This window comes from Myzus persicae, unplaced genomic scaffold (genome assembly GCF_001856785.1).
Source record: "Myzus persicae strain clone G006 unplaced genomic scaffold, MPER_G0061.0, whole genome shotgun sequence".
Classification (NCBI taxonomy): domain Eukaryota; kingdom Metazoa; phylum Arthropoda; class Insecta; order Hemiptera; family Aphididae; genus Myzus; species Myzus persicae.
Window position 1 is genome coordinate 10,111 of NW_019103966.1, and position 24,606 is coordinate 34,716.

The 24,606-nt window shown below is 27.1% G+C and overlaps 2 protein-coding genes across 3 annotated transcripts; one reads left to right on the top strand and one right to left on the bottom strand.

The window, feature by feature from the left end:
* Window positions 1-4,753: 4,753 nt before the first annotated feature.
* Window positions 4,754-8,522, bottom strand: LOC111036994 (nucleoporin p58/p45). The gene is made up of 10 exons (XM_022319335.1): window positions 8,296-8,522; window positions 7,777-7,982; window positions 7,517-7,714; window positions 6,823-6,870; window positions 6,665-6,737; window positions 6,177-6,351; window positions 5,903-6,101; window positions 5,612-5,839; window positions 5,466-5,537; window positions 4,754-5,067 (listed from the first exon to the last, which is right to left on the bottom strand). The coding sequence occupies exons 1-10, from the start codon at window positions 8,352-8,354 to the stop codon at window positions 4,961-4,963; spliced, it is 1,365 nt and encodes a 454-aa protein (XP_022175027.1). The 5' UTR covers window positions 8,355-8,522; the 3' UTR covers window positions 4,754-4,960.
* Window positions 8,523-8,751: 229 nt separating this feature from the next.
* Window positions 8,752-23,580, top strand: LOC111036993 (phosphatidylinositol 4-phosphate 3-kinase C2 domain-containing subunit alpha). 2 transcript variants are annotated; one of them, XM_022319332.1, is made up of 30 exons: window positions 8,752-8,976; window positions 11,323-11,532; window positions 11,940-12,002; window positions 12,086-12,245; window positions 12,732-13,243; window positions 13,307-13,476; window positions 13,549-13,654; window positions 13,745-13,891; window positions 13,972-14,201; window positions 14,271-14,370; window positions 14,447-14,652; window positions 14,733-14,940; window positions 15,022-15,223; window positions 15,293-15,454; window positions 15,519-15,634; window positions 15,705-15,858; window positions 15,952-16,140; window positions 16,208-16,433; window positions 16,572-16,718; window positions 16,785-17,033; window positions 18,433-18,562; window positions 18,649-18,804; window positions 18,872-19,022; window positions 20,048-20,204; window positions 20,289-20,524; window positions 20,606-20,806; window positions 20,869-21,068; window positions 21,232-21,317; window positions 22,009-22,164; window positions 22,574-23,580. In XM_022319332.1, the coding sequence occupies exons 2-30, from the start codon at window positions 11,340-11,342 to the stop codon at window positions 22,748-22,750; spliced, it is 5,190 nt and encodes a 1,729-aa protein (XP_022175024.1). In that variant the 5' UTR covers window positions 8,752-8,976; window positions 11,323-11,339; the 3' UTR covers window positions 22,751-23,580. The 2 variants fall into 2 exon arrangements, with proteins under 2 accessions (XP_022175024.1, XP_022175026.1); XM_022319334.1 differs by lacking the exon at window positions 8,752-8,976 and having other exon boundaries at window positions 11,340-11,532; window positions 13,310-13,476; window positions 22,574-22,750.
* The last annotated feature ends 1,026 nt before the right edge of the window (window positions 23,581-24,606 follow it).

Sequence of the window (24,606 nt, forward strand, 5' to 3'; positions counted from 1 at the left end):
TTTGTCTATCACAAAAAATTATAAAAACTGATTTAAAAATTCTAATGTATCAAAAAATATAACAAAATGTTAATTGAGAAATAATGAGAGTTGACGGTATGAGGAGTTATTGTGAGGTTATCAGTATTTATTTATTCATTAGTTTTGACTTAAAATATGGTTTAGTGTATTAAAATTATATTGTCTTAGAATTCCCAATATGTTTTCTTCTCACTTCTTTCCACATTGCAATTAATCTATTTTTTCCAACATATTTACTAAGACCAAAACCAAAATATAAATATTATTATACTTGAATTTTTTGTATACTTTTTCAAAATGTATGCTATTTACAATTTGAAAAACAATATTATTTTAATTCAAACATTAAACTATTTAAGTCGAAAATAGCTTAAACGTAAAAGAGCCCTTAAACCTCATTCACTTTAATTTTTTGTATCCATAATAACTTTCATTCAATTAACACATTATTTTATTGTACTAAGGGAAAGTCGATAGAGCTCTGATCATATCTTTTCACATTTTTTACTGATATTGCAGACTGCAGTCTTTAATATTTGTTTTTAATGTACATTTTTTAAAAAAAATTTTTATTTTGATTCTTAAAATTCATTTGCCTGCGGGCGCCCATGCACCCCTTCCCATTTTTATTTTTAAATTTAATTCTGTCATATTTTTTTATAATTTTTTTTATTTTGATTCTTAAAATTAATTTGCCTGCGAGGGCCCAAGTGCCCCTTTCAATATTTTTTTCAATCATTTAACTCTAGTTCAATTTTTTGAAAACATTTTTTAAATTTTGATAGCAAGTTAGTTAATTATAAAAATGCATTGTTTCATTATCTAACACATTATTTTATTGTACTAAGGGAAAGACGATAGAGCTCTGATCACATCTTTTCACATTTTTTACTGATATTGCAGACTGCAGTCTTTAATATTTGTTTTTAATGTACATTTTTTAAAAAAATTTTTTATTTTGATTCTTAAAATTCATTTCCCCGCGGGCGCCCATGCACCCCTTCCCATTTTTATTTTTAAATTTATATCCTATATCATATTTTTTATAATTTTTTTTATTTTAATTCTTACAATTCATTTGCCCTTCCCTAAACAGAATTTTCCCAATCATCAAGGATAAAAAGCTAATTCCTGACACGCAATTTGGATTTAGAGAACATCACTCAACCATCCACCAAATACACCGTCTAGCCGATACCATTGCCTGTTCTCTGGAAAAGAAACTTTACACTTCTGCAGTATTTCTCGATGTGGCGCAGGCCTTTGACAAGGTCTGGCACCCAGGCCTTCTTTACAAGCTAAAATCATTCCTACCCCCTTCATATTACCTTTTCTTCAAATCATACCTCAATGAACGCCACTTCCTTGTCAAGTCAGGAACCGAATACTCCAGCATATCCCCAATACTAGCCGGCGTTCCTCAAGGTGCAGTCCTCCGAAACGAAACCTCCAAAGTCCCTTATCACCTTCCCTGGCTTTTGAGGTTCAATCCACCTACGGACGCGACTTTTATAATTCTAACGCCTCAGCTCCTTGGACCGAATGCCACTTTCAGCCAACTCGGGGGGTTTGGGGGTCGCCCCCTTCGACGCTCGGAGAGCTAGTCTTAATGTATAAAATTGAAAATTGAAACCTTTGACGCTATTGTTCTCGGAAACTACTCAATCTTCATTTTTTTCAATGGACGATTATACTATGGAGCATTCGTCTAAGTTAATTACAATTGAGTTATCTATTAATTAAAATAAACGTGTTAATTGTATTAACATTTTATTTTGAAATATTCGGATTTTTTTTTAATGTGTAGCCGAAAAATGTCCTCAGATTGGGCATGAATAAGTAATTAATGACAGTAGCTGTTGCTTGTATATTAGGATTTAACTTTTTTTATGAATGACTGATTTTTTGGAAAAATCGATGGGTGTTTGTATGCTAGTTGTAGTTTTGTTGATAAGTGTAGTCTCCAGGTGAGCCTCTAATCAAGTATTCAAGTGTGACTAAGAGGTATTTGATTGACAGTTTACAAGTTTCAAGGTATGGGCACATGGTTGAATTTTAGTGGTAGTGGTGTCGGTGTGAAGTAACGACGAGGGCTAAAAATGATTGCTATACTTTTTGATGCGTTTATTCGTATCTTCCAGTTTTTACACCATGCTTATAATACATTACTAAGTGGCTTTGTAGGTTATGAGTCAAAGCTTTTATAAAACGGGATGTACTATAAATAGTCGTATAGTCTTACTAAGTGGCTTTGTAGGTTATGAGTCAAAGCTTTTATAAAACGGGATGTACTATAAATAGTCGTATAGTCTTACTAAGTGGCTTTGTAGGTTATGAGTCAAAGCTTTTATAAAACGGGATGTACTATAAATAGTCGTATAGTCTGACTAAGTGGCTTTGTAGGTTATGAGTCAAAGCTTTTATAAAACGGGATGTACTATAAATAGTCGTATAGTCTGCAAAAAGGACAATATTGGTAGTACCAACCAACCAATTTGGTACATGGTGTCTGTGGTATATCAGGTATATAAATGTGAAATGGATAGGAGCCAGCTTGGTGCCTTGGGGTAAGCCGGCAGTAAATAGTAATAGACTGGAGGTCAGAGAAATTAGGTATCATTTATTTTTACTGAAAATTGTCTGTTCAAAAGAAAGGATATAATAATATAAAATAAGTATTTTGATGTATTTATACTTTTTAAGTTTGTACATAAGATTTGTTAGCTATACTTTGTAGAACGCCTTAGAGATATCAATGAAAACGGCACCAGTAGGACAATGCTTTTCAAAAGAAGTGCTGATATGTTCCGTTATACAAAACAGTGGAACTTTTGAATGATTCGATCTAAACTCAAATTGAAATTTAGGAATAGCGCCTAAGCTATTTAAATTATCTTGTACTTTTAAACATTTCGATTGTATAAGTAGGTTTTATCTCAAATCATAAAGAAAACTTTCTAATAAAATTGACGATTTAAGAGTCTCTTTGGTAATTGCAATTTTTTCAACCGAATACACACAGAATCTGTTAAGAGTCCAATAAAACACCTACAAAACAATTTGTAAGATAATATTTGGGAGTGTTAACCGTTGGGACTGAAGACTAAAATTTGAAGTTTGAAAACATTATGCTGTTATCTGTAACACAACAGTTATGGAAACCATAAAATATGTATTTCTACTTTAGTTTGAACAAAGATTTTTTTATTGTCGAGTAACGCGGTTTAAAAACTTCTGAAAATAATTCCAACTTGGTAACTGAACATAGGAACACTCAATACTAAATAAACAGTAAGTGAAACTGTCAACTATTACTCATTATTCATTAGTAATATATTATTGATCCGGAAACAAGAGATTACTCATACTTCACACACTACGAGAAAATCTTAATTCTGGATAAAATAATATTCATATTTCTTAAAAATAATTAAATTTCTAAAAAATTCGCATTTCTTTATTAGAATGATAATTAATGGAAAAATAGGATTACAAATGTGGCTATATGTTTCGATGACTATTTGGCAGGGTTCTATAGGAAAGACATTTTTGTAGTTTAGAAAGAGGGACATAATATATGTTTGACGACTTCTAAAATTGTACAGAATAAAATATTTATATGTTCTTAATTTTTTAAACCCATAATTAACTTTAATTTTAAGTCTTTTTGGTATCATATTTTTGATAGAATATATAATAAAATATACAGGTTGATTTTTTAAGAATGCTAGCCCCCATTTTTCTCTTTAACAGTATATTTATTGAAATTCTGATTTTGAGAATTTGTAAAATGACCTACAGACTATTATTTCAAATTTCTGATATTGTTTTAATTACTTAAGGAGTATCCTGTGCAACATCAAAATTCCCCAAAAAAATATTAAATTAATAATTAAAAATGAAAAAGGGAGTTACTTATGTAAAAAAAAAGTTAGTATTGTCACAGTAACATATCCTTAAGTGGTTCAAAAAATTTGTTATAAAGTGTATTTAAAATAAGAATTTCAATATATGCATAATTTAAGCATAAAAATAGGACGGACATGCTTATAAAATCACCCTATACATCATTATTCATTATATTTAGTGATTAAAAGGATCCAAATTAATATACTCATCACTAGCTTTAAAATAAAAAAATAGAAAAAACTTATGTTGTTAACTAGATAATATTCTTATTTCTAAATTTGGTAGTAGATCAATTCACTCTAAAATTAAATATAACAGTTACAATAAATTATTCAGAAAGTACAATTTGCAATGTTATGAGTTTGTAAGGAGACAACTCATGCGGGGTGTCATCTTCTTGATGTATTTAAACAATTGACTAGTAGGTATTAGGTTAAGTATTGGAAGGTTAGATTACTAATCTAGGCTATACTCATTGTCTTTACTCAGAATCTTAGGTCGAATTTGATATATTTTATGACCTAAATTCAGACATTTAGGAAGTTTGGGTAGACTTTTACTATAGAAATGAAAGGTACATGAAGTATCAAATCGATTGATTTGAAATCTCATATGTAATTTAATACAAAAATTACAAAATCTGCAGTTATTTTGTTATTATTCAAAAACTAAAAATCATAGAAATTAAATATTAATTCAAACTTGAATGAAATTATTGAACATTTGTTAGCATAAGTATATTAAAAATGTTTTGCGTAACTTCAGTTGACAATGGTTACCATTAATGTTTAATTTACTTGACTAATTAATAGATTAAAACAAATTGATTTTCTGTACTGTATATTTAAATTAAATTATACTCTTAACAATTTAGTTCAATTAAGTTGTAACAATTTATTTATCAAACACAATGATAACAAATTAATTTAGCATCATTGTTTATTTTAAAATAAGCAAAATATAGTAGAAAAGTTATAATTAATGTAAAAATAAAATGAGTTTACTCTTATTTAACATAATATAATAACTGTTACTTATGGCTAGGAAAGAAACCTTGGAATTGGGTTGTATTATTTGGTTGAGTGTTTGTTCCGAATAATGAGTTTGATCCAAAATTTGATTGCACACTACTTGCATCTGTAAATATTTTACAATTCAAAAAAATTAAATTTTTACTTTTTTTAAGCTATTGTTTTTAAAACATGTCTTTCAAAACTGTTGAATAATAAACAATGAACATTAAAACAACAAGAATTTAAAGTCTTAAATTAATAGCAGGGAGTATATATTTTAGTGAACTAACCGATTTTTTTTTACATTAAATGTTTAGAACTGTTTAAGAATTATTCCAAAATTCAATATTTGTATTTTAAACATTATTAATTTTAAGAAATTAATTTGATTTTAAATACGAAATAGTCGAACAAAAAAAAAAAAAATAGTCATACAATAAGATTAAGACATTTTCAGATGGTTGGCGTTAAAATTATCACAAATAAATTACTAACAGATAATTCACATTAATCTGTACAAACCTTGATTATGAAGAACACCAGACTGATCTAATCCAAATGTTCCTAAGTTTAGAGCAGCTGAAGCTGTTATATCTAATAAAATACAAATTTCATAGTAAAATAGGCATAAGAAATCAAATGTTAAAATATTAGTATTATTTACTTACTTAATCCTAAAAATGGATTAGGACCAGTAGTATCTGGACGAGATGAAAAGAAACTAGACGAACTTGGATTTTGATTCAATTGAAAAATATTTGTGTGATCATTTAAAATGTCTCTCCGGAAAGACAAATGCCTTGCTTTTAACACTTGAACTTCATTGTGTATACCGTGCAAATGACCAGCTAATGCAATTACATTCTTGTAATACATTTCCCCGATTCTTCTCAACTCTAAAATAAAAAATTTAGTTTTAAAAACAATTAATAGCCTTTTTTAAAGAAAATTATGCATACCATCTACCGTGACATTGTTATTATAAGGCAGTGTTGCTAAATATTGTTGAGTATTTTCAATTTCATTTTTTAATATGTTTCCTTTCTCTTGTAATGATTTGATAAGCTCAGCAAAGTATTTGATATTAGACTCCATATCTGTTTGGACCATTGCTGGATGGTCATGATTACGTTGAGCAATTTCAAAATCTTGTAAACACTATGTATAAGTAATTACAATAAATAAAAATCACCTATTAGTTTTAAATAAGTATAGTCTAAATTATTTGTATACCTTATTAGTTTCATATTTTAACTTTTCAACAGATGTTTTTTGTTTATCTAAATTATGTTCTATAAACTGTAAATTTTTTTGACATAATGTTATATCTCCAGCGACTTCATTTGAACCTTTAGATGACATTCGTGCCAATTCAGTGCTCATTGTTTTTTGTTGCTTAAGAAAATCTCTGAAAAGGTTAAAATTAAAATACTTGATTAGGCATATCTTAACATAATATTAAATATTTGATGGTGTTGATGGTATATAAACACATCTCATCTAACATTGATATACATTTTTGCACTCATTAATATCAAACCTACAGCTATGAAAATTTAAACAAACTTCCACAAACCATATAAAAATTATATCTTTAATTAATTGTTGTGTAACTAAGTATAGATACATAATACATTAACAGATATTATTTAAAAATCAACAGAATGATTGGTTTTAAATAATTATTTAAAACCATTAATTTTTTAAAATATAATACTTGCTTTAAATTATTGACTAATTGTAAAATTTCATTAGGCACAGGCATTTCAAGAGCAGGCACAGCTTTATTTTGTGCTAAATATTTCATAAACAAAAACAAAGATTAATTGAAGTTAATAATGTGTTATTTTAGTTAACAAATTTTAAATTTAGAATGTACCTTGATTTAAATTGGAAGTTGTATCTAGGCCACCAAGACCACGAGAAACTAAAAAATGATTAAATTAAATTTTTTCATTAAAAATCAGTGAAACATTTCATAAGTTTTTTTCTTATCACTTCAGTGGCATAATTTGAGGGTTGGCAAGGTGGGAATTTTTCCCTATTTAATTTAAAGAACAGCCAATTGTAGGTGAAAAAACAACAATATTGTGTAGATCCAAGAAAATAATTGTTATAATAGTAATTAATATTTATAGTTTTAAGTTTGAAATCGCTGGTCTTCTGATACAATACAAATTCTAAAAATAAAACAATTACTATTTAATTTAATCCACAATTTCTAAAACACTTCTATTTAAAAATAAGTGGAAGGTATTTAAAATGTTTTAGAAATTGTGTTTCAGGATCCTTCTAGAAAAATCTTAAATTATGCCACTGAGGATTCAGGTAGGTACTACAATTATTTGGCTAACTTCATATTTTTTGTTATAAAATGAAACTTTTCTTGTTTCAAACATAATATTAATATATATAAATAAATAAAATGTGGATTGTATTAAGATATATATTTAGACGGTTTTCTTTTTTAGTTTTTTGGGCTGGTCCACTATACTACCTGAATAAAATCTAAATAAAAAAGTTTATTTATTGTACTAAGTGTATTTATTATATTAAGTTAATTTATAACTTACCAGGAGTGGCGGAAGTTGTTACATTAGTAGTTGTTCCTAATGTCAATTGTGTACCAGAAAGAGTTGCAGTAGGTTTGGCATTCAACGCTGAAGTTCCAAGTGAAAACGGAGAAGCAGTTGTAGCAGCTGTAGTTGCAGTTGAGCCAAAAGAAAGATTTAATGGAACATTTGACGCTGCATTGTTACCAAGCGAAAATCCTAAATAGTTTTATATAAAATTATTTTCTTTTTCTTTTATAATGATCAGTTCAAAAAATTACCTGGTTTAGTTGTAGTTGCTGCTAATGTAGAGTTAGCTCCAAATGATAATGAAGTTGAAGGAGTACCTACATTACCAAATGAAGAAAATGGTGTGTTGGTAGTTGGCTTATTATTAGCAGCCCCTAAGTTACCAAAATTAGTTGTGGTTGATGGTGTTGATGATGACGGCCAACCTCCCAAAGATGTTCCAAAGCCAAATTGAGGGCTGTTGAAAATTAGTTGGATTATTTATTTTTAATTTATATGAGGACGTCACACTCGCATGTGTTGTCTCCGACTTACACACGCACACAAAACATTGCAAAAATATGAAGGTATTTTTGATCAACTTTTAATAAAAATAATTAAAGCCTTATCAACATTGAAATAATTGAGTGTTATTAATTAATTAATAAATATATACATTTTTTGATTTAAAAGTGCATGAAACCTATGGTAAATTATTATTTATAGGTAATGTGTTCGCGTTTGTCCCTATATTTAAAAATAGTATAAATAAATCAAATAAACATGCTTACGTTGCTGCATTTCCTGCGTTATTCGCCGGAGTAGAACCACTTAAATTAAACATAGACATGACGTATTTCAAATTATAGTTTTAAGTTAAAATTAATCCTTTAAATTTTGATAACAAGCTACTTAATATCAAAAATTATTACTCGCGCAAATGCGGGACTGTTATAGTGTTATTACGAAACAAAATTGTAAATATTAAATAGTAAATTTCATAACGGACGTGACAACGGCATTGACTATAGAGTAATATACTAATATTACATTACTCTATCACTCTATTGACCACGGTAAACTTATCAATAATTATCATACCGTGTGGTTGCTAAATTCATAATACCACAAACAAGATTTGCATGGTGAGGATCTCGTCCTATTTGTTCATACACCAGCTCGTTACTCACTTCAGCAACTACTACAATGATAACGATTATTCGTGAACACAATAATAAATTACATTGATAATATAGGTATTTTCGTGTTAAATATTTTTAGTGTTGTGATATTTTTTTCCTTTTTTTTTTTATTGTTATTAGTTGTTACAAATTTGCTGCGAAACGCTTGTAATTAATTTGCATCGATTTGCTTATTGGAAGCTGAGCAATCATGATTTTTACTATTCGATTGGTCAGTTGAGTTGACTGAACACACTAATTCGTAGTTCACACATTTTTTATACAGGAAAAGTAAGTGAAGACCTCATATTATGCTTACGACTTGATTATTTTTTATGCGTATCAATAATATTGTAGTCAACGAAATCATTGTTCTTGTCATTATTATACTTTTCCAACCACATTTACTTATAAATGCCCAGTACTTAAAATTAGAATGCTGTCTTCAATATACCACAGTGTGTTATTTAATGCTTTTATATTTTTCTTTAATTTATTCAAATCAAATTTAAAATCTTTGAGTTCACTTTATCTGTTCATATTTATTGTAAATAAAAAATAGTATATTTATAGTTGCACTTTTTACTTTTATTTTATTTTGTACGGACTTATAAATCTTGGTACCTGGGTAGGTTTTGTATAATTCTTATTTTTTTTTTCTATAAAAAGAATATTTTGTAATATTGTTGATTAAAAATCAAAATCAAAACAAATTTGAATTAAAAAATATATTGGTAGGTATAGACTTTAGATAATCACCTAAACATTGTTCTATTAATCTTAAGATTGTTGAAACATTTTAGTATCAACTATATCTAACTATAGGTGATTAATAGTTTTTGAGTGGTACTATATATTCTATTAGTTACACACTTTAGGCATACCGATTTATTATTACTTAATAATTACCAATGTTTTAAAATTATCAAATATTTAACTTAATTTCACTGGTTCAGTGTTATGTTTTTGTCTATGCTAATATTGACTTCATTATTATGTAGGTAGTTAAATTGTAGTAATTAAGTAAATTAAAAAATACTAAATACCTATTAATCATTAATTTTTTCTGAATTTTCTCATGCATATATTCAGTATATAATTTCATTTACCACTGACAGAATATGCTGTAAAGTATTAAATTATTCTTGTTACTTTGTTTGGACTTTATTTATTTACTTTGGCGATTCATTAATGAAAATAAGTATGTTAATCAGCCGAACGTTGTAATCTAATAAAATGTTTAGAACTACTCAACTACATCATTACAATGAGCAAATGATCAATATTCTTAAATTGAAGTTTCTAGAAGAATATTTCATCTAACTGACATAGTTATTATTTATAAGAAATTAATAGAATTTATAAAACATTTTGAAAAAAAGCTCATTTTAATAAATTATTAATTTTTCTTAATATTTTTATACTAACATAAGAAGTCAATTTGGTACATTACTTCACTTACCTAATCATTAAATTTGTATAAATTATTTAATATTGGTTTAATATTTAATATTTACATTAAATATGTTACATGAATATTGTCAAAATACTATTCTGTTTTTGAATATTAAATTGTAACTATAAGTTGCCATTTATAAAGCTCTTTAATTCCAAAAACTCACAATACCGAATAAAAAGAAATTTTAAGTAATTTTAAGTCAAAAAAAATGTCCCAATATTGAAATAATTATTCTGTTATATATATTATGCTGGATAATATGTATCGAGTTCTGTTTTTTATTTTAAATTTAGTTGTTTATATATTCGTATTTGGTGTTTTGGTAGGATACATTTAATTATTTTGACATTGGGTTAAAATCTACATGACAAAAAATGGACAGTCAGTTTATTACCTTCAATAATTTAAACTCTGATTTAAACAGCAGAGTACCCTTCTATCATAATGATAGAATGAGTTTGGTGATTATAAAATGTTAGGGACTGTGTGGTAACTAGATATCCAATGAGTTTTCTATATGTTTTATATTTGATAGAATTTATTACCTAATTAAAAATATAGGTTAAATTGTATTTCATAGTTTGGTAAGATAATTTTTTCATGATTTTAAAGTATGACCTATAAAACAGGTATGAGTTGTAAAAAATTTGCTTTAGTGCTTAATTTGTTCAACTTTGCAACCATCTATTCAAATATAGTAAAGTTATTCCTTAAAGTTATGTATCATATTTAATAAATTACATACAAGATGTCTGCATTCACAGCTGTGTTAATAAACATTATGGATTTTTACACTGGGACCTAATTTTTAATGACATATTTTGTATATATTTAAAAAAAAAATATTTTTTACAGTGACAACCATAAACAATTTTTAATTGTCTGTACTACTTGTGTTAATTTTGTGATGCAGTTTAGCTTAATTACTTAATAATATTACTCAATTTTGTTTATTTTGTTTTTAAATTCATTGCAGCATAAAGTTGAGTTTAAAATTATAATCCAATCTGTTCCTGTTTGTATTTATAAGGGCTGCCAAATATTTTTGTGAAAATAGTCTGTTTAAATTATGTGTGTAAGCGTAGTACCACTTTATTGCAATTTACACAATTATAAACATATCATTTTATGAAATATTTGTCATTGTTATTTAGTAAATTTTATATTTTATATTTTAGTGTTTTAAATTTACAACATGAAGTCTACAGCTAAACCAGATTATGATAGAAGATACCAAGAAGATCTTGAAAAAGCCCAAGCGCTAAGTTTAGAAACCTTGGCTCTTGAAGAGTTTAGAAACCAAAAGTTGAAATCTGAGTCTTTGACATGTAATGAAAAAACCGTTGTATCGACATCTGCAATTCAGACACGTTCTATGTCTCTTATAGGTTTGTATGCCAATCATAATTATTTTAATTATATTTCTAATTAAAAATGTTTAAGAAGAATATTTTGCTTAAAATGTTAAAAAATTGTAGCAAAAAAACTACTGGTTATTGTGAAATACATCTATTTTAGTTTAATAAGTTTCGAGTTATCATAGTAATTATTATTATTAATAATGATATTCTATTTGGTATATTATATTAAACAGATTAGTCATTAATTTTAATAAGCTATTAATTTTATAACTAACTGTTAAGACTATAAAACATTTAAAAATAAATACCAGCTGAGATAAAAAAACAATAATATCTATACTTTTCATTAATATTTTTTGTAAGCTATCTTTCTTAATGATACATTGAATATTAATTTTTATTTGATTTTGCATTTTAATTTATTTTATTTTTAGAAAAAACAGTGAACTGTAATGACTTATCTAGATCACGGCCCAGACCGGGCTCATTTAATACAGGTACCCACATTGCTATGGCTCAATCATTTTATATTTATGGCAGTTATTAAAGTGTAATTAATTAAAATTTTTTTATTTTTTAGGTGAACCATTATTACCACGTATAAAACCACCACCACGCCGTAATACTACAGTCATTCCAAAAAGTGGTACTAATGATTCAATCAAAGATTTATTTAGCCTTGACTCACCACCAATCAATGATCTCATGAACAATTTGGAACCATTTAATTTTTTAGATGGGTAAAATTGATTGAATATTTTTATAGTTATATTTGTGTATTTAATTTGAATATGATGAATATGATATGAAAAATATTTTAGTACGGTTTGAGAAATCACAAATTGTCTACACCTCGTTATTCTATGCTATTAAAATTATTAATTAATTTCTGATTACATAATGTTTGGTTTTGAACTTCCTAAACATCTAACTATTATCTTAATTTTTCCAACTAATTTATCTAGATAGAATACTTTTATACATCCTAATGTTAATTGATTTTCTTTTTGTTCCTCACTATTTAATCCTTTGTGTTCAAACAATACAAAAAATGATGAATTATTGGACAGATATTTGAGAATAGCTTGAGGTGTGATAAAGTGGTATGAATCTCGCTGCTACTATGGAATAAACACATTCTGATTTAGTCTAAAATAGTGTAATTATAAACCATAGTGGGTATAAAAGAAATCTGTTTATTGCTGACTAACTCTTTTGTGTTATAGGAATAAAAAGCCTCACACAAGTGATAGTAACTCAACATTCCAGAATCTTAGTGTTACTACAAGCACGCCAAATGTTAGTTCAATCCAAAGTCAATTTAGTGGGTCGCATAATCTTAAACAAAACTTAGATGTATTGTACCAAGGTTATTTCTCTCCAAACAATCTTAGTGGATATCCTACTGGTTACCAAATGACAGTTCCTCCTCAAACCTTATGGCAAGGGCAATCCATCAGTAGCTGGTCTACAAGTAATATTACTCAAACTCAACAATTAACAAGCGGTGCAAATAATATACAAACACAGACTTCACTAGTTGGGACGAAACCAGACATTTTTGTTCCAAGTCTCATAAAAAAACAAAACAACAATAATCTCATTGATTTAAACTTTTTTGATAGTATAGAGAATACTAAGGAAAAATGTTCAAATGTTAGGACCAGTGTTCTTGAAGATTTTGATCCACTTCTTTATGGACAATCACATATAACTTCTTCTCCTGCAGTTGACCAAGGTATATTTATCTAAATATTTCAAATATGATTATATAATTTATTTTACAATTTAAATTTTATAGTAGATATAAACGAGTCATTATATGCCACATATGACCCGTTTGATTACATGTATTCTCCATCAGTCTCTTCTCAATCATCAGACCCAATTTATGCTGCTGTTATAAAGACACCCATCAATTCACCTCCGCCATTACCACCTAGGAGTTCTTTGACTCCAAAAGAATCAAAAGTAAATACTTATCAATGTTTATTTAAATTAAAATAATTGTTTAAATTAAATTTTACATTAAATATATTCTAGGCATGCAAAAGTTTAACATATGAAAATGTTGGTCTAGTAAAACGACCTTCAGTGTTTTATGATCCTGATATGGTAGCATTTCATATGATGGTGAAGGAAGTTAGAAGTGCGTACATTTTATTACTTAATCATTATCAAGCATGTATATAAAAATTTTACATAACAGTAAATAATATTTATACGTTTTCAATTGAAGGAAAATTTATTTATACGGATCCAAGCACAAATGAAGGGATAGTAGTGTGTTCAAAGTTTGAAAACAATCTGCATCAGAACACCAGTACTAAATTTATAGTTCACTGCGAACCAATTAGGAAAACACCAATTATATTTACTTGTGACGGTATGCTTCTTACATTTTTTGTTTTTGCTATTGCATATTTTACCTAGACTATGGATAACTTTATGTTTGTTTTTGGTTAGTTGGGAGTAGTGTTGAACACGTCATATCACATGTGATTTGTGAATTAGATCTAGAAGATGCACATCCTAGTGATTATTTTCTAAAAGTAAAACAGTTTTCGGAATATATGCTGCCAATGAATACTCCGGTCATTAATTTTGAATGTGTTCATGAATGTATTAAACTTGATAAAGATGTTGAACTTGCTCTTTTCCATAAGGATGATGTTGTTCATATTTATGCTAGACAGGTAAATCCTTCAAAACTGTTTATAAAAAATACATTCTTTAAATTATATATTATATTCCTTTTCATTTAGGCTCAAGATGATGTTCGTGATAATAAATTGGAGTTGAGTGATTTGTGTCCCAATGAACCATCTCAACCGATCACACATGATACTTTGAAAATTCTTCTTGGTAAAAACTTAAAACCATCATATTGTAATAAAGTACTATGAATTGACATTTAATTTTATTATTCATCAAATTTTAGATACGCTTGATGGTGAAGTTCTTAAAATTCAAGATCACGCTGTATCTCTTTTTAAAAAGCGAACTAAAACACCTTTACAACCTACTGGAGTTCAACAAGCCGTGAAAGCGTTGATTGCTTTCTTAGGGAATATTGAACCATTGGACATTACTTTGACGTTAAATAACTTTGTTTCTTCGTGTAATGAAATTTCAAATGTCATACAGGTACTTGATATTAAATTATAAACTTATAATTTTTTAAATATATTTTTCACATAACGTACTTATCAATTTCTTTTTAATAGGATGTTTATGGTTCTCGAACTGAAGTAATTTCAGATGATGGCTCAGATTATTCTGTTGTGAGGTTGAAATTCAACGAGACTGAAAAAGTAGATCATATTAGTGATGTGTGCTCAAAAATAAAAGAAAACGTGCAAACATTAATTGAAAATTATTGCAAAGCTTTCAAAGTGGATTTTCAGTTAAATTTTAATTCTTCACAATTATCAGGTATATAGACATCGAACCTGATGGTCTATTAGTGATTCTAAGGTGATGAAAATAATAATTTATTACATTTATATTCCACAGGGTCTAAACTTTCTTCAAAAATACCAGATAATGTTGTAATATATGTGAGCTGCTTGCATCGATTATTTTCTTCATGGAGTCATGATGAATATTTAATCGCCGCTCAAATTTATCACGGTACAAGACCAATTGGTAACACTGTGCTCTCCAAAGCTGTCATAGCCGAACATTCAATTTACAAACGTGTTGTTTTTGAGTCATGGTAAATTTTTGCTATTGAAAAAATATATGCTGTTATATTTTTAGAAATTGTAGCATACTTTGTTTTTAGGTTGGAATTTGATAATATGAGTCTATGTTTGTTACCAAGAGAGAGCCGATTGGTTTTAGTCGTTTATGGCAGAACATTTAACACAGAAGGCCAAGATACGTCGGCTACAGTTTCTCAAACAGAGCTTGGATGGGGTTCCATACAATTTTTCAATGTTGAAGGGTTGGTAATTTAATTAATCATGTAATAAAAACATTAAAATACGTAATTGTTCAATATATTTTAGAGAATTTTCTCAAGGCAAACATTTGTTATCACTTTGGCCTCCTTGTGCCGATAAACGCCTTGGTCCAGCACCAGCACCTGGTACACACCCATATAGTCATTCACACCCGGTTCTTAGTATGTTTATTTACTTCAAAAACTACATTATTACCTATTAGATTTCAATAACATGAATCTTCTTTTGTAGGTATTGAAATTCAAGAGTTTGACTTCAAAATATTGTTTCCTCCAGAGTTTCAAGATAATCACATAATTAGGAGTGAAAGTTATGATTTTACAAGTTTAGATTTAAATACTCAAGAACAGTTATTACATATAATTTATCAAGATACTTTTACTAGGTAATTTTTTTAGATTATTATACATGGATTAAGATTACTATGGTTTATAAATAATAATATTAATAATATATTATGTCATATGATTATCTATAGACCTCTGTCAGAGGATAGGGAAGTTTTGTGGGAAAAGAGATACTATCTGTTATCAAAGCCTATTGCCTTACCTAAGGTATTGTTGGCCGCTCATAGTTGGGACTATGCTTGTTTGGCTGATCTGCATTCAATGCTCAATTCTTGGTCACCTATTGAACCTTTAGATGCATTGCAATTATTCTTACCATGGTTAGTATTAAATAGAGAATAATTAAAAATGTTGACTTATTAAATAATATTTTCTAATTCTGTTCAGCTTCCCTGATAATGGAGTACGCCGTTTAGCTGTCAAGCGAATACGATTACTGAGTAATGATCAACTAATTGATTTTCTTCCTGAACTGGTTCAGGCTATAAAACATGAAACATATGATAATTCTCCGTTGGCTGAGTTTTTATTAGAGAAAGCTCTGTCATCGCCTACTATTGCACACAATCTTTATTGGTTTCTTATTCAGCCACTTCCTGGACAATCGCCGCAGGTTTGTTTAAATGAAAATTCAATTTTTATTTTGTGTACATCGTATTGATAATTGTTTCTGGGAGTTAAACAAATTTAAGTTGTAAATAAAATATATTTGAAAATCAAAATAATATACATTATCATTTTGATAACTTAGAATTCCTATGACATTCATAGTCCTGATGATAAAACAGTGAGCGAGTCACGGTATTATAGAAGATTGCAGTTACTGTTGAGGGCATTGATTGCAACCTGTGGTGAAGCACTTAGAAAGTGTTTTTTGTCCCAGCAGCTTTTAATGAAGGTATAAATAAATTAAAAAACTCATTCTTATGATAAATATTTTAAATATTTTTTCTTCTGTTTGCAGGAACTGTATGATACTGCAGAAAATGTTAAAGTCAGCAAAGAATCTCACAGACTTAAAGTACTGGTTCAAGATTTAACCAATATTGATCAGAGTTTAAAGGATATTCCCACTTGTCTACCACTTAGTCCAAGTATGCAAGTTTGTGGCATACAAATAAAGTCATGTTATTATTTCCCTTCTAATACTTTACCACTGAAAATCAATTTTAATTGCTTGGAACCAAATGTCTCAATTCCGGCTATTTTTAAGGTAAGAATCTTTTCCGATATTAATACAATTATAATTAAATAATATATCAATTTACTGTATACTATTTGCTACTTAATACAGATATAGAATATAATCAGAATAATATGATACCAATTTTGCAAATTTCATAAATAATTAAAATTCACTATATCATATGATTTAATAGAATACTAGATAAAAAGTCCAATATGATAAAAATTGGGTAAAACTACAATTTTTGTTGGACATTGAGTCCAAAAGTACAAATTATTGAAATACACATTTCATTTTTTCATACAATATTCTATTTGATTTTTATTTCTTACATCTATTTAACTACCATTATCAAGTGTAAATAGTCAAAATATAAAAATTTAATGGAAATCCACTAAGTAGATATATCAATCTCATTTTTATTGTGTTTGTATATCTACAGTTTATCTACCATAACATATAGGATTACCTATATGCTGTAGTAAACGTTATCATCACAATTTAGATTTAAATAGCTATCTTATATATTATATTTATATATACATGTATGTTGTTTATTTGTTTCTTTGTCCTCTATGGGCTTAAAAACTATAGAATTGTTTTCAATAAAAGTTATATTTATAGAATCTTTGAAAGGATGTTTATTGCGTATTAATTTTACCCTTATAGGTTGCTATAAGGTGGATTTTTGTTTACTTAAGTGGTTACCATTGGTTAAATTATATATTCTACTAGTGTCAATTTGTAAAAAAATGGCATATTCTAGTCTACAAATATATTTTTAAAAAATTTAAGAAATTTTAAAATCAAATACTTATGAGCACAATTAAAATTTTTACTTTTACATATCTTTGGTGTGTCACATAAAAAACAAATACCAAACTTAATAATATTGGATTAATGTTGGCTTTTAAGCATTATTTGAAACTGTCTTCAATTTTGTGTGTTTTCATCAAAAATATGTTTAGAATTTAATCTTTGTAATTGTGTTTGTATTAGTTATTTCAACTGAAGCAAAATAGAAAAAGATAGACAGATATATACATTCTTAGCCTAGTCAAGTCAGATAACATAGCCAGCTTACTAGTTTCTATTATATATATAAATTCAATTTAACAGATCTAACAATAACATGTATATAATATATATCTATATGGCTATTACCTATTGAATATTGGTTACAATAAAGGTTTAGTTTGAGATTGGTTGATGGTGATATGACTACCTATGGTTAAAAGCTATGCCTACTCTTATAATCTCATATATAAAAATTTAGCCGCTTATGTTTGAGTTTGCGAAACTTGTAAAGTAGTCCCTTTATATGCCATTTGGCTCTTTTTGTTCTACTATATTTAATTATATCAATGTAATATATGTTATCTGATAAATGAATCATAGTAATATTAGTTACTTTTATTTTCTATAGGTAGGTGATGATCTACAACAAGATATGTTAACCATTCAAATTATACGGTTAATGGACAAACTATGGCTAAAAGAAGGGCTGGACCTGAAAATGGTAACATTTGCTTGTGTTCCGACCGGTGAAAAGAGAGGTATTACAATTATTATGATTTTCATGTTCGAAGAATAATTTTTGTGATGTTTTATTATTTTACAATTATTTCTATTATAATTTCAGGTATGATTGAAATGGTCACAAATGCAGAAACTTTAAGAAAAATACAAATTGAATTAGGATTAACTGGTTCATTTAAAGATAGGCCTATAGCCGAATGGTTGGCAAAACACAATCCATCTGCTCTTGAATACGAAAGAGCAGTTGCAAATTTTACGGGTAAAAATCATAATAGTGTAGGGTCATTATTTAAAATGTATTAATTGGTTATTATAATATGTTTTAGCATCATGTGCTGGATATAGTGTTGCTACATATATTCTCGGAATATGCGATCGTCACAACGATAACATAATGATGAAGACTACCGGACATCTGTTTCACATTGATTTCGGAAAATTTTTGGGAGATGCACAAACATTTGGAAACTTTAAAAGGTATTTGTATATACAGTGTGATCACTAAATATTTTGGGCGGATAAACTTGTATTGAAATAAATTTTGGAGGGAACCTAGAAGGTACTGAAATACATATTTTGTGAAATTTTCAAATTTTTAACACTCACAGTACATGTATGAGCTGTACAAAAGGTATGTTTTTTAATGGTAACACTGATTACTAGCATAGGATTAACCGAATTTTTTCAATTCGACTGGACTCATAATACTGAGTCCTAAGTCCAAAATTGAATGAAAGACAGCCATTATTCAATTTAAAAAAAAAATATTTAATTAACCTGTATAATTTATTAATTTTGGGTTCATGCATGAAATTTTTTTTTATTGAATATTATAATTTCTATGCAAAACTCTTCACTCTTTTTAGGATTACTATGTTTTTAATTTTTATAATTAATTTCTGGACATCAATTTATGAATAAAAATGTTAAATATTTAAATACTATGTACATTTTATTGTTTGTGTTTTTTTACTGCTTTCATAGAAATAATAACAATATTCAGTACTACTACTACTACTACTATTATTAATAATAATAAAAATACTCATAATAATAATAATAATCATATTAATAATAACTATAAATCTATAACATTTAATGAAAAAAAATAAAATTACATACATGAACTTAAAATTTATAAATTATGCAGGTTAATCAAACTTTTTTTTTCAAAATTGAATAATGGCAATTATTTATTCAACTTTGAATTTAGGACCAAGTATTATGAGTAAATTCAACTTGATAAAATTGGGTCAATCCAAATCATGAACTAAAAATAGGCATTATCATTAAAAAATACATTTTGTTTTTCGAATGCAGCATTGTAAGTGTTAAAACTTTGAAAATGTCACATAAAATGTATTTCAGTATCTCCTAGGTTCCCCTCGAAATTCATATCTTTACAAGTTCATCTTCCCGAAATATTTAGTGTTCTATTAAATGATTCATTCATGACCACAACGTTGATAATATTTAATATTTATTTAATTTTTTTTTCATAGAGATCGCACCCCATTTGTTTTGACTTCTGACATGGTATATGTGATAAATGGTGGTGATAAACCATCCACAAAGTTTCAACATTTTGTTGATACATGCGTTCAAGCATTCAATATTGTTCGAAAACATGGAAATTTGTTATTGAATTTATTTGGACTGGTAATATATTATAATTTTATTGAGTATTGACAGCAAAAAATTTATAAATATTAAAGCTATAAATTACTATTGTACATTTTATAGATGGCATCATCTGGGATACCCGGTGTTACAATGGATGCTGTAAATTATGTACAAAAAGCTCTTCTCCCAGAATTATCTAATCCAGAAGCAGCTGCTTCTTTTGCTCGCATGATTGAAAATTCAATAAAATCTCGTTTTACTCAGTTTAATTTCTTCTTACATAACTTGGCACAAATGCGATTCAATAATGAACAAAATGGTACTGAATTGTTAAGTTTTGTTCCAAAAGTGTACACGTAAGTAATTTTTATTTTTATTTGGTAAGATTTTGAAAGCTTATATTTGATCAACTGTTATGGTTTGATTATGTGCCATAGGATGGCACAAGAAGGAAAGATTGTTCGTGTGGAAGTCTATGGATGCCAAAAGCGATATGATCCTGAAAAATATTATGTCTATATATTAAAAGTTTTCCGGGAAAATCAAAGGGACCCTTCATATCTGTTTAGGTCCTATAAAGAATTATCGGAATTCCAACAAAAACTACTATTATTATTTCCATTAGCAAAATTTTTAAGGTGAATTTATTTAGTACGATATTGAATATAACATAGTATAATAAATCAATGGTCGTTTATAGTTTATTGAACACTAGTATTCATATGGGACGATCACATATTAAGCAAGTAGCAGAGAAAAGACGTGTGGAAATACAAAATTTTTTGAACACATTATTTCAAATGGCTCCTGAAGTAAGCCATTCGGATTTGGTATACACTTTTTTCCATCCTCTTCTAAGAGACCAGCAAGAAGCCAGTATTGAAGACACTAAACTTAAAGGTAAATTTGCTGATTTTATCATAGTCATTGACAATGTAAAGAAGTTAAAGATTTTGGATAAAGTTTATGATATTATATAACTTAAGTTTATTAAAAAATTAGATTGTTGGAAACAAATTGTCTGATTATATTTTATAGTCTATTAATAATTGTTGTATTACAGAACCAAAGCAACCAGGTTATGTCAGAGAAAATCGTATATTAGGCCAATTAAAATTGACATTACATTATCAACGAGGAGCATTTATGGTGAGTTATATAATATTATTTTTTTTATTAAAAATTTAAATAATCTTACAAAAACTGTTTTAGTTGAATGATTTTTGTTTTTGACATAATGTAATACAAATTGTTGTACATATAAAGTTATTTTGTGTAACAATGGTAAATTATTTCTTCCGGAAAATCCCAATTTGGCATATCATCAGTGCCGTATTTCCCAGTAAACAATATAAGCTAGTGCTTAGGGCGGCAAATAATTTTTAATATTACATTTTTACTATATGTAACTAGAACTAAAATAAAATGAAACTAATTATAAAATATTTTTAGACCAACGGGATTGTGGTAATATTTATATTTTGTGTTTTCCAATTTAATAATCGTAGAGTTGTATGTTTTTATTTTTCATCATTAAAATTTTAAGTAAAAAATAAAAAACTATAATTGTATGCTTTAGTAACATTTTTTAGACTAGAAAAATATTTATATTAAAAGGTGGCAAATTATTTAGTGCTTAAAGCGGCACAATGGTTAAATCCGGCACTGCATATCATATTAGGTATTTTATGGCAAGTGAGAATAAATTATTTTGTAAATTCCACAATTTTTATCAAAATATGCTAGGTTAGGTTAGGTTAGGTCAATTGAAATAATTTGTATTTAAACAATAATTTTAATACCCATATTTAATCAAAGATAATGTATTGCTTTTATTTAGATTATGGTACACCATGCCAAAGACTTACCTCGCATAGCAGGAAATCAAGAGCCATCAACATACGTAAAAGTATATTTGTTACCGGATCACAACAAAGCAACTAAACGCAAAACAAAAGTGGTTAAAAAAAATTGTTATCCATCGTTTATGGAAATGGTAAGATATCTAGTCTCTCTCTTTAATGGGTAACATAGAACAAATATTACTCTGTATTTCCTTTACATTTAGTTTTAGACAAAAATCATAAGGTACTTAAACAAATAATAAAGTATACACAATATACTCTTTCATACCTTGCCAAAAAAAATTGAAATTTCAACAACAACTGGTTTACAATCATAAACAAATTCTCATTTGATTTAAAAGTTATACTTAATTGTTATGTAAAAATAAATTGTTACTGTTATTTTAGCTTAATAACCACTGAAATAGTGAAATTAGTGTTTGAAATTTTGTTCGTCTACATTTTCCATTGGATGTAAATGTCTTCTTAATTTATTTTAAATGTTTTGGTTTCTTATTTTATTCCATTGATACTAAAAATTGTATTTGAATTTTTTTTTAGTTGGAGTACAGAATGCCATTGGATGTAGTCAAGTATAAAATTTTGCAAGCCACTGTGTGGAGTCACGACTCATTACAAGAAAATGAGTTTTTGGGTGGCATTATCATAGAACTCCATGACATTGATCTGAATTCAGAGACTACATGCTGGTACAATTTGTCTAATGTGCACAGGTGACAGTATGGTGTTTTTTAAAAGTACAATAAGTTTCAGCCATTGTGATGTTAGTTGATGAGTTTTTGTTATTTTTTATTTTTTACGAAACGCAATTGTTTTTGGGTTTTAAAACTACCATATTTTTAAACAAATTTCATAATCAATTTGTTAATCAGATGTTTAGTCTTAACATTGATGATGTATCAATTCATATTACTCTTTATTTTAATTATTTGTTTGTGCTAAAATTGCATTTTGGTGATGGGTTTGACTTCACTTCCTGTTCTTATTTTATGTTATTACGTATTGAGCGATTTTAATTTGTTTTAATAATTATTAATTTTATAACTTCTACCGCTGATAATTTTTTTTTTTAATGGTGGTTAATAAGTAATTGTCTAATTGTATATTAGAATTTTAAAGTATATCGAGCTTTGAATTTGAGGTATGATACATACTATTCATTATTATTGTTATATCATTCAAAAATCATTGTACCGCTATGATAGAAGACATACAATATATCTGTATTATGTACTTTTCTACTAATGCCGCCAAATAATTCTGACTGGCTTCAAGTGGTAGACTTTGTAAGTTATTTATTTTTTTGTGCATATAATTTTCATCACAGCATTTATCATATTAGCATAATTTTTATCACTCGGTCTGTTTGTGATAAATATGTATATTTTTTTTAATGTCCATTAGTTTTACATTACATGTAACATCCATTTAATTGTTTTTAGATAATTTGACATTATTGAATTTCTTTTTGTTCGTGTTAGTATGGTATATGTTTAAATTAATTTGTACTTTTAATTTTACTATTATACATATACGTGTATTATTTATTATTTATCTTATATCTTATGGTAAATTTAAATTGTTTCGTAAAGCAAGCAATTTTAACAAAAAAATTCTATACATATATGATTTATACAGTCAAATGTAATATATTAACACAGTATAACACGTGTTAAAATATATAATGGTCCATTATATAGTTGGTAAAACTAATTATTTGGATATCTTATTTTGTTACATTTATAATAAATAATAATTAAAATAACTTGCATAATCATAAAACAAAAGTGTTGGAATTATCATTATATCTAATTATTTCTACTTATTTTTGACAAACATTTAATAATAACCCATATAATTGATTATGTCTATTGCTGAAATCATATTATAACTCTGAGAAAACGAATTATAATTTTTTAAATGATAATCATTAATCAAATATATTTAAATGTATTTAATTAATGCTATTAATCTAGGTACAAAATATGTGTATCATCAATTTCATACTTTTCCGTTAATAAACATATTTTCTTGCTTTTGTTTAATCGTTGTTATTCTATTAATTGATTGAAATTATTTTTCCAGTGAAAATCCAATTAAAAAAAAAAAAAAGGTACAAAAGTAATATTGGTATTCTTTTTTTGTTTCTGTTACCATTTATACTATGTATAACATCATAAGCAATATAATATACATTACATCTTTATCATTCAACATCCTACCAAATTTATTGTTTGACTTTCAGGCAACATTAAAACAAAATAAGACTGATAATATGTTAATAAATTTTGATCATTTTTATTTTATTTTTTTGTATTTTTTAAATTTTATTTAAAACGAGTGATTTAATGTAATAATTTTACTTCTGAGTTATGTGTTGACCATTAACATGTATATCATTACAAGTCATTATTATTGATAATTATCTACTGTTTACAAGCAATCTCATTTTCGTTATCATTATTTTTATTAATTTATACATTTATACTACATATTATCTAATTTAATAATGTACAGGTCAGGTTATGTTCTAACGATTGGACACTGATCATTTTATTTTTCAGGGTGTGTTT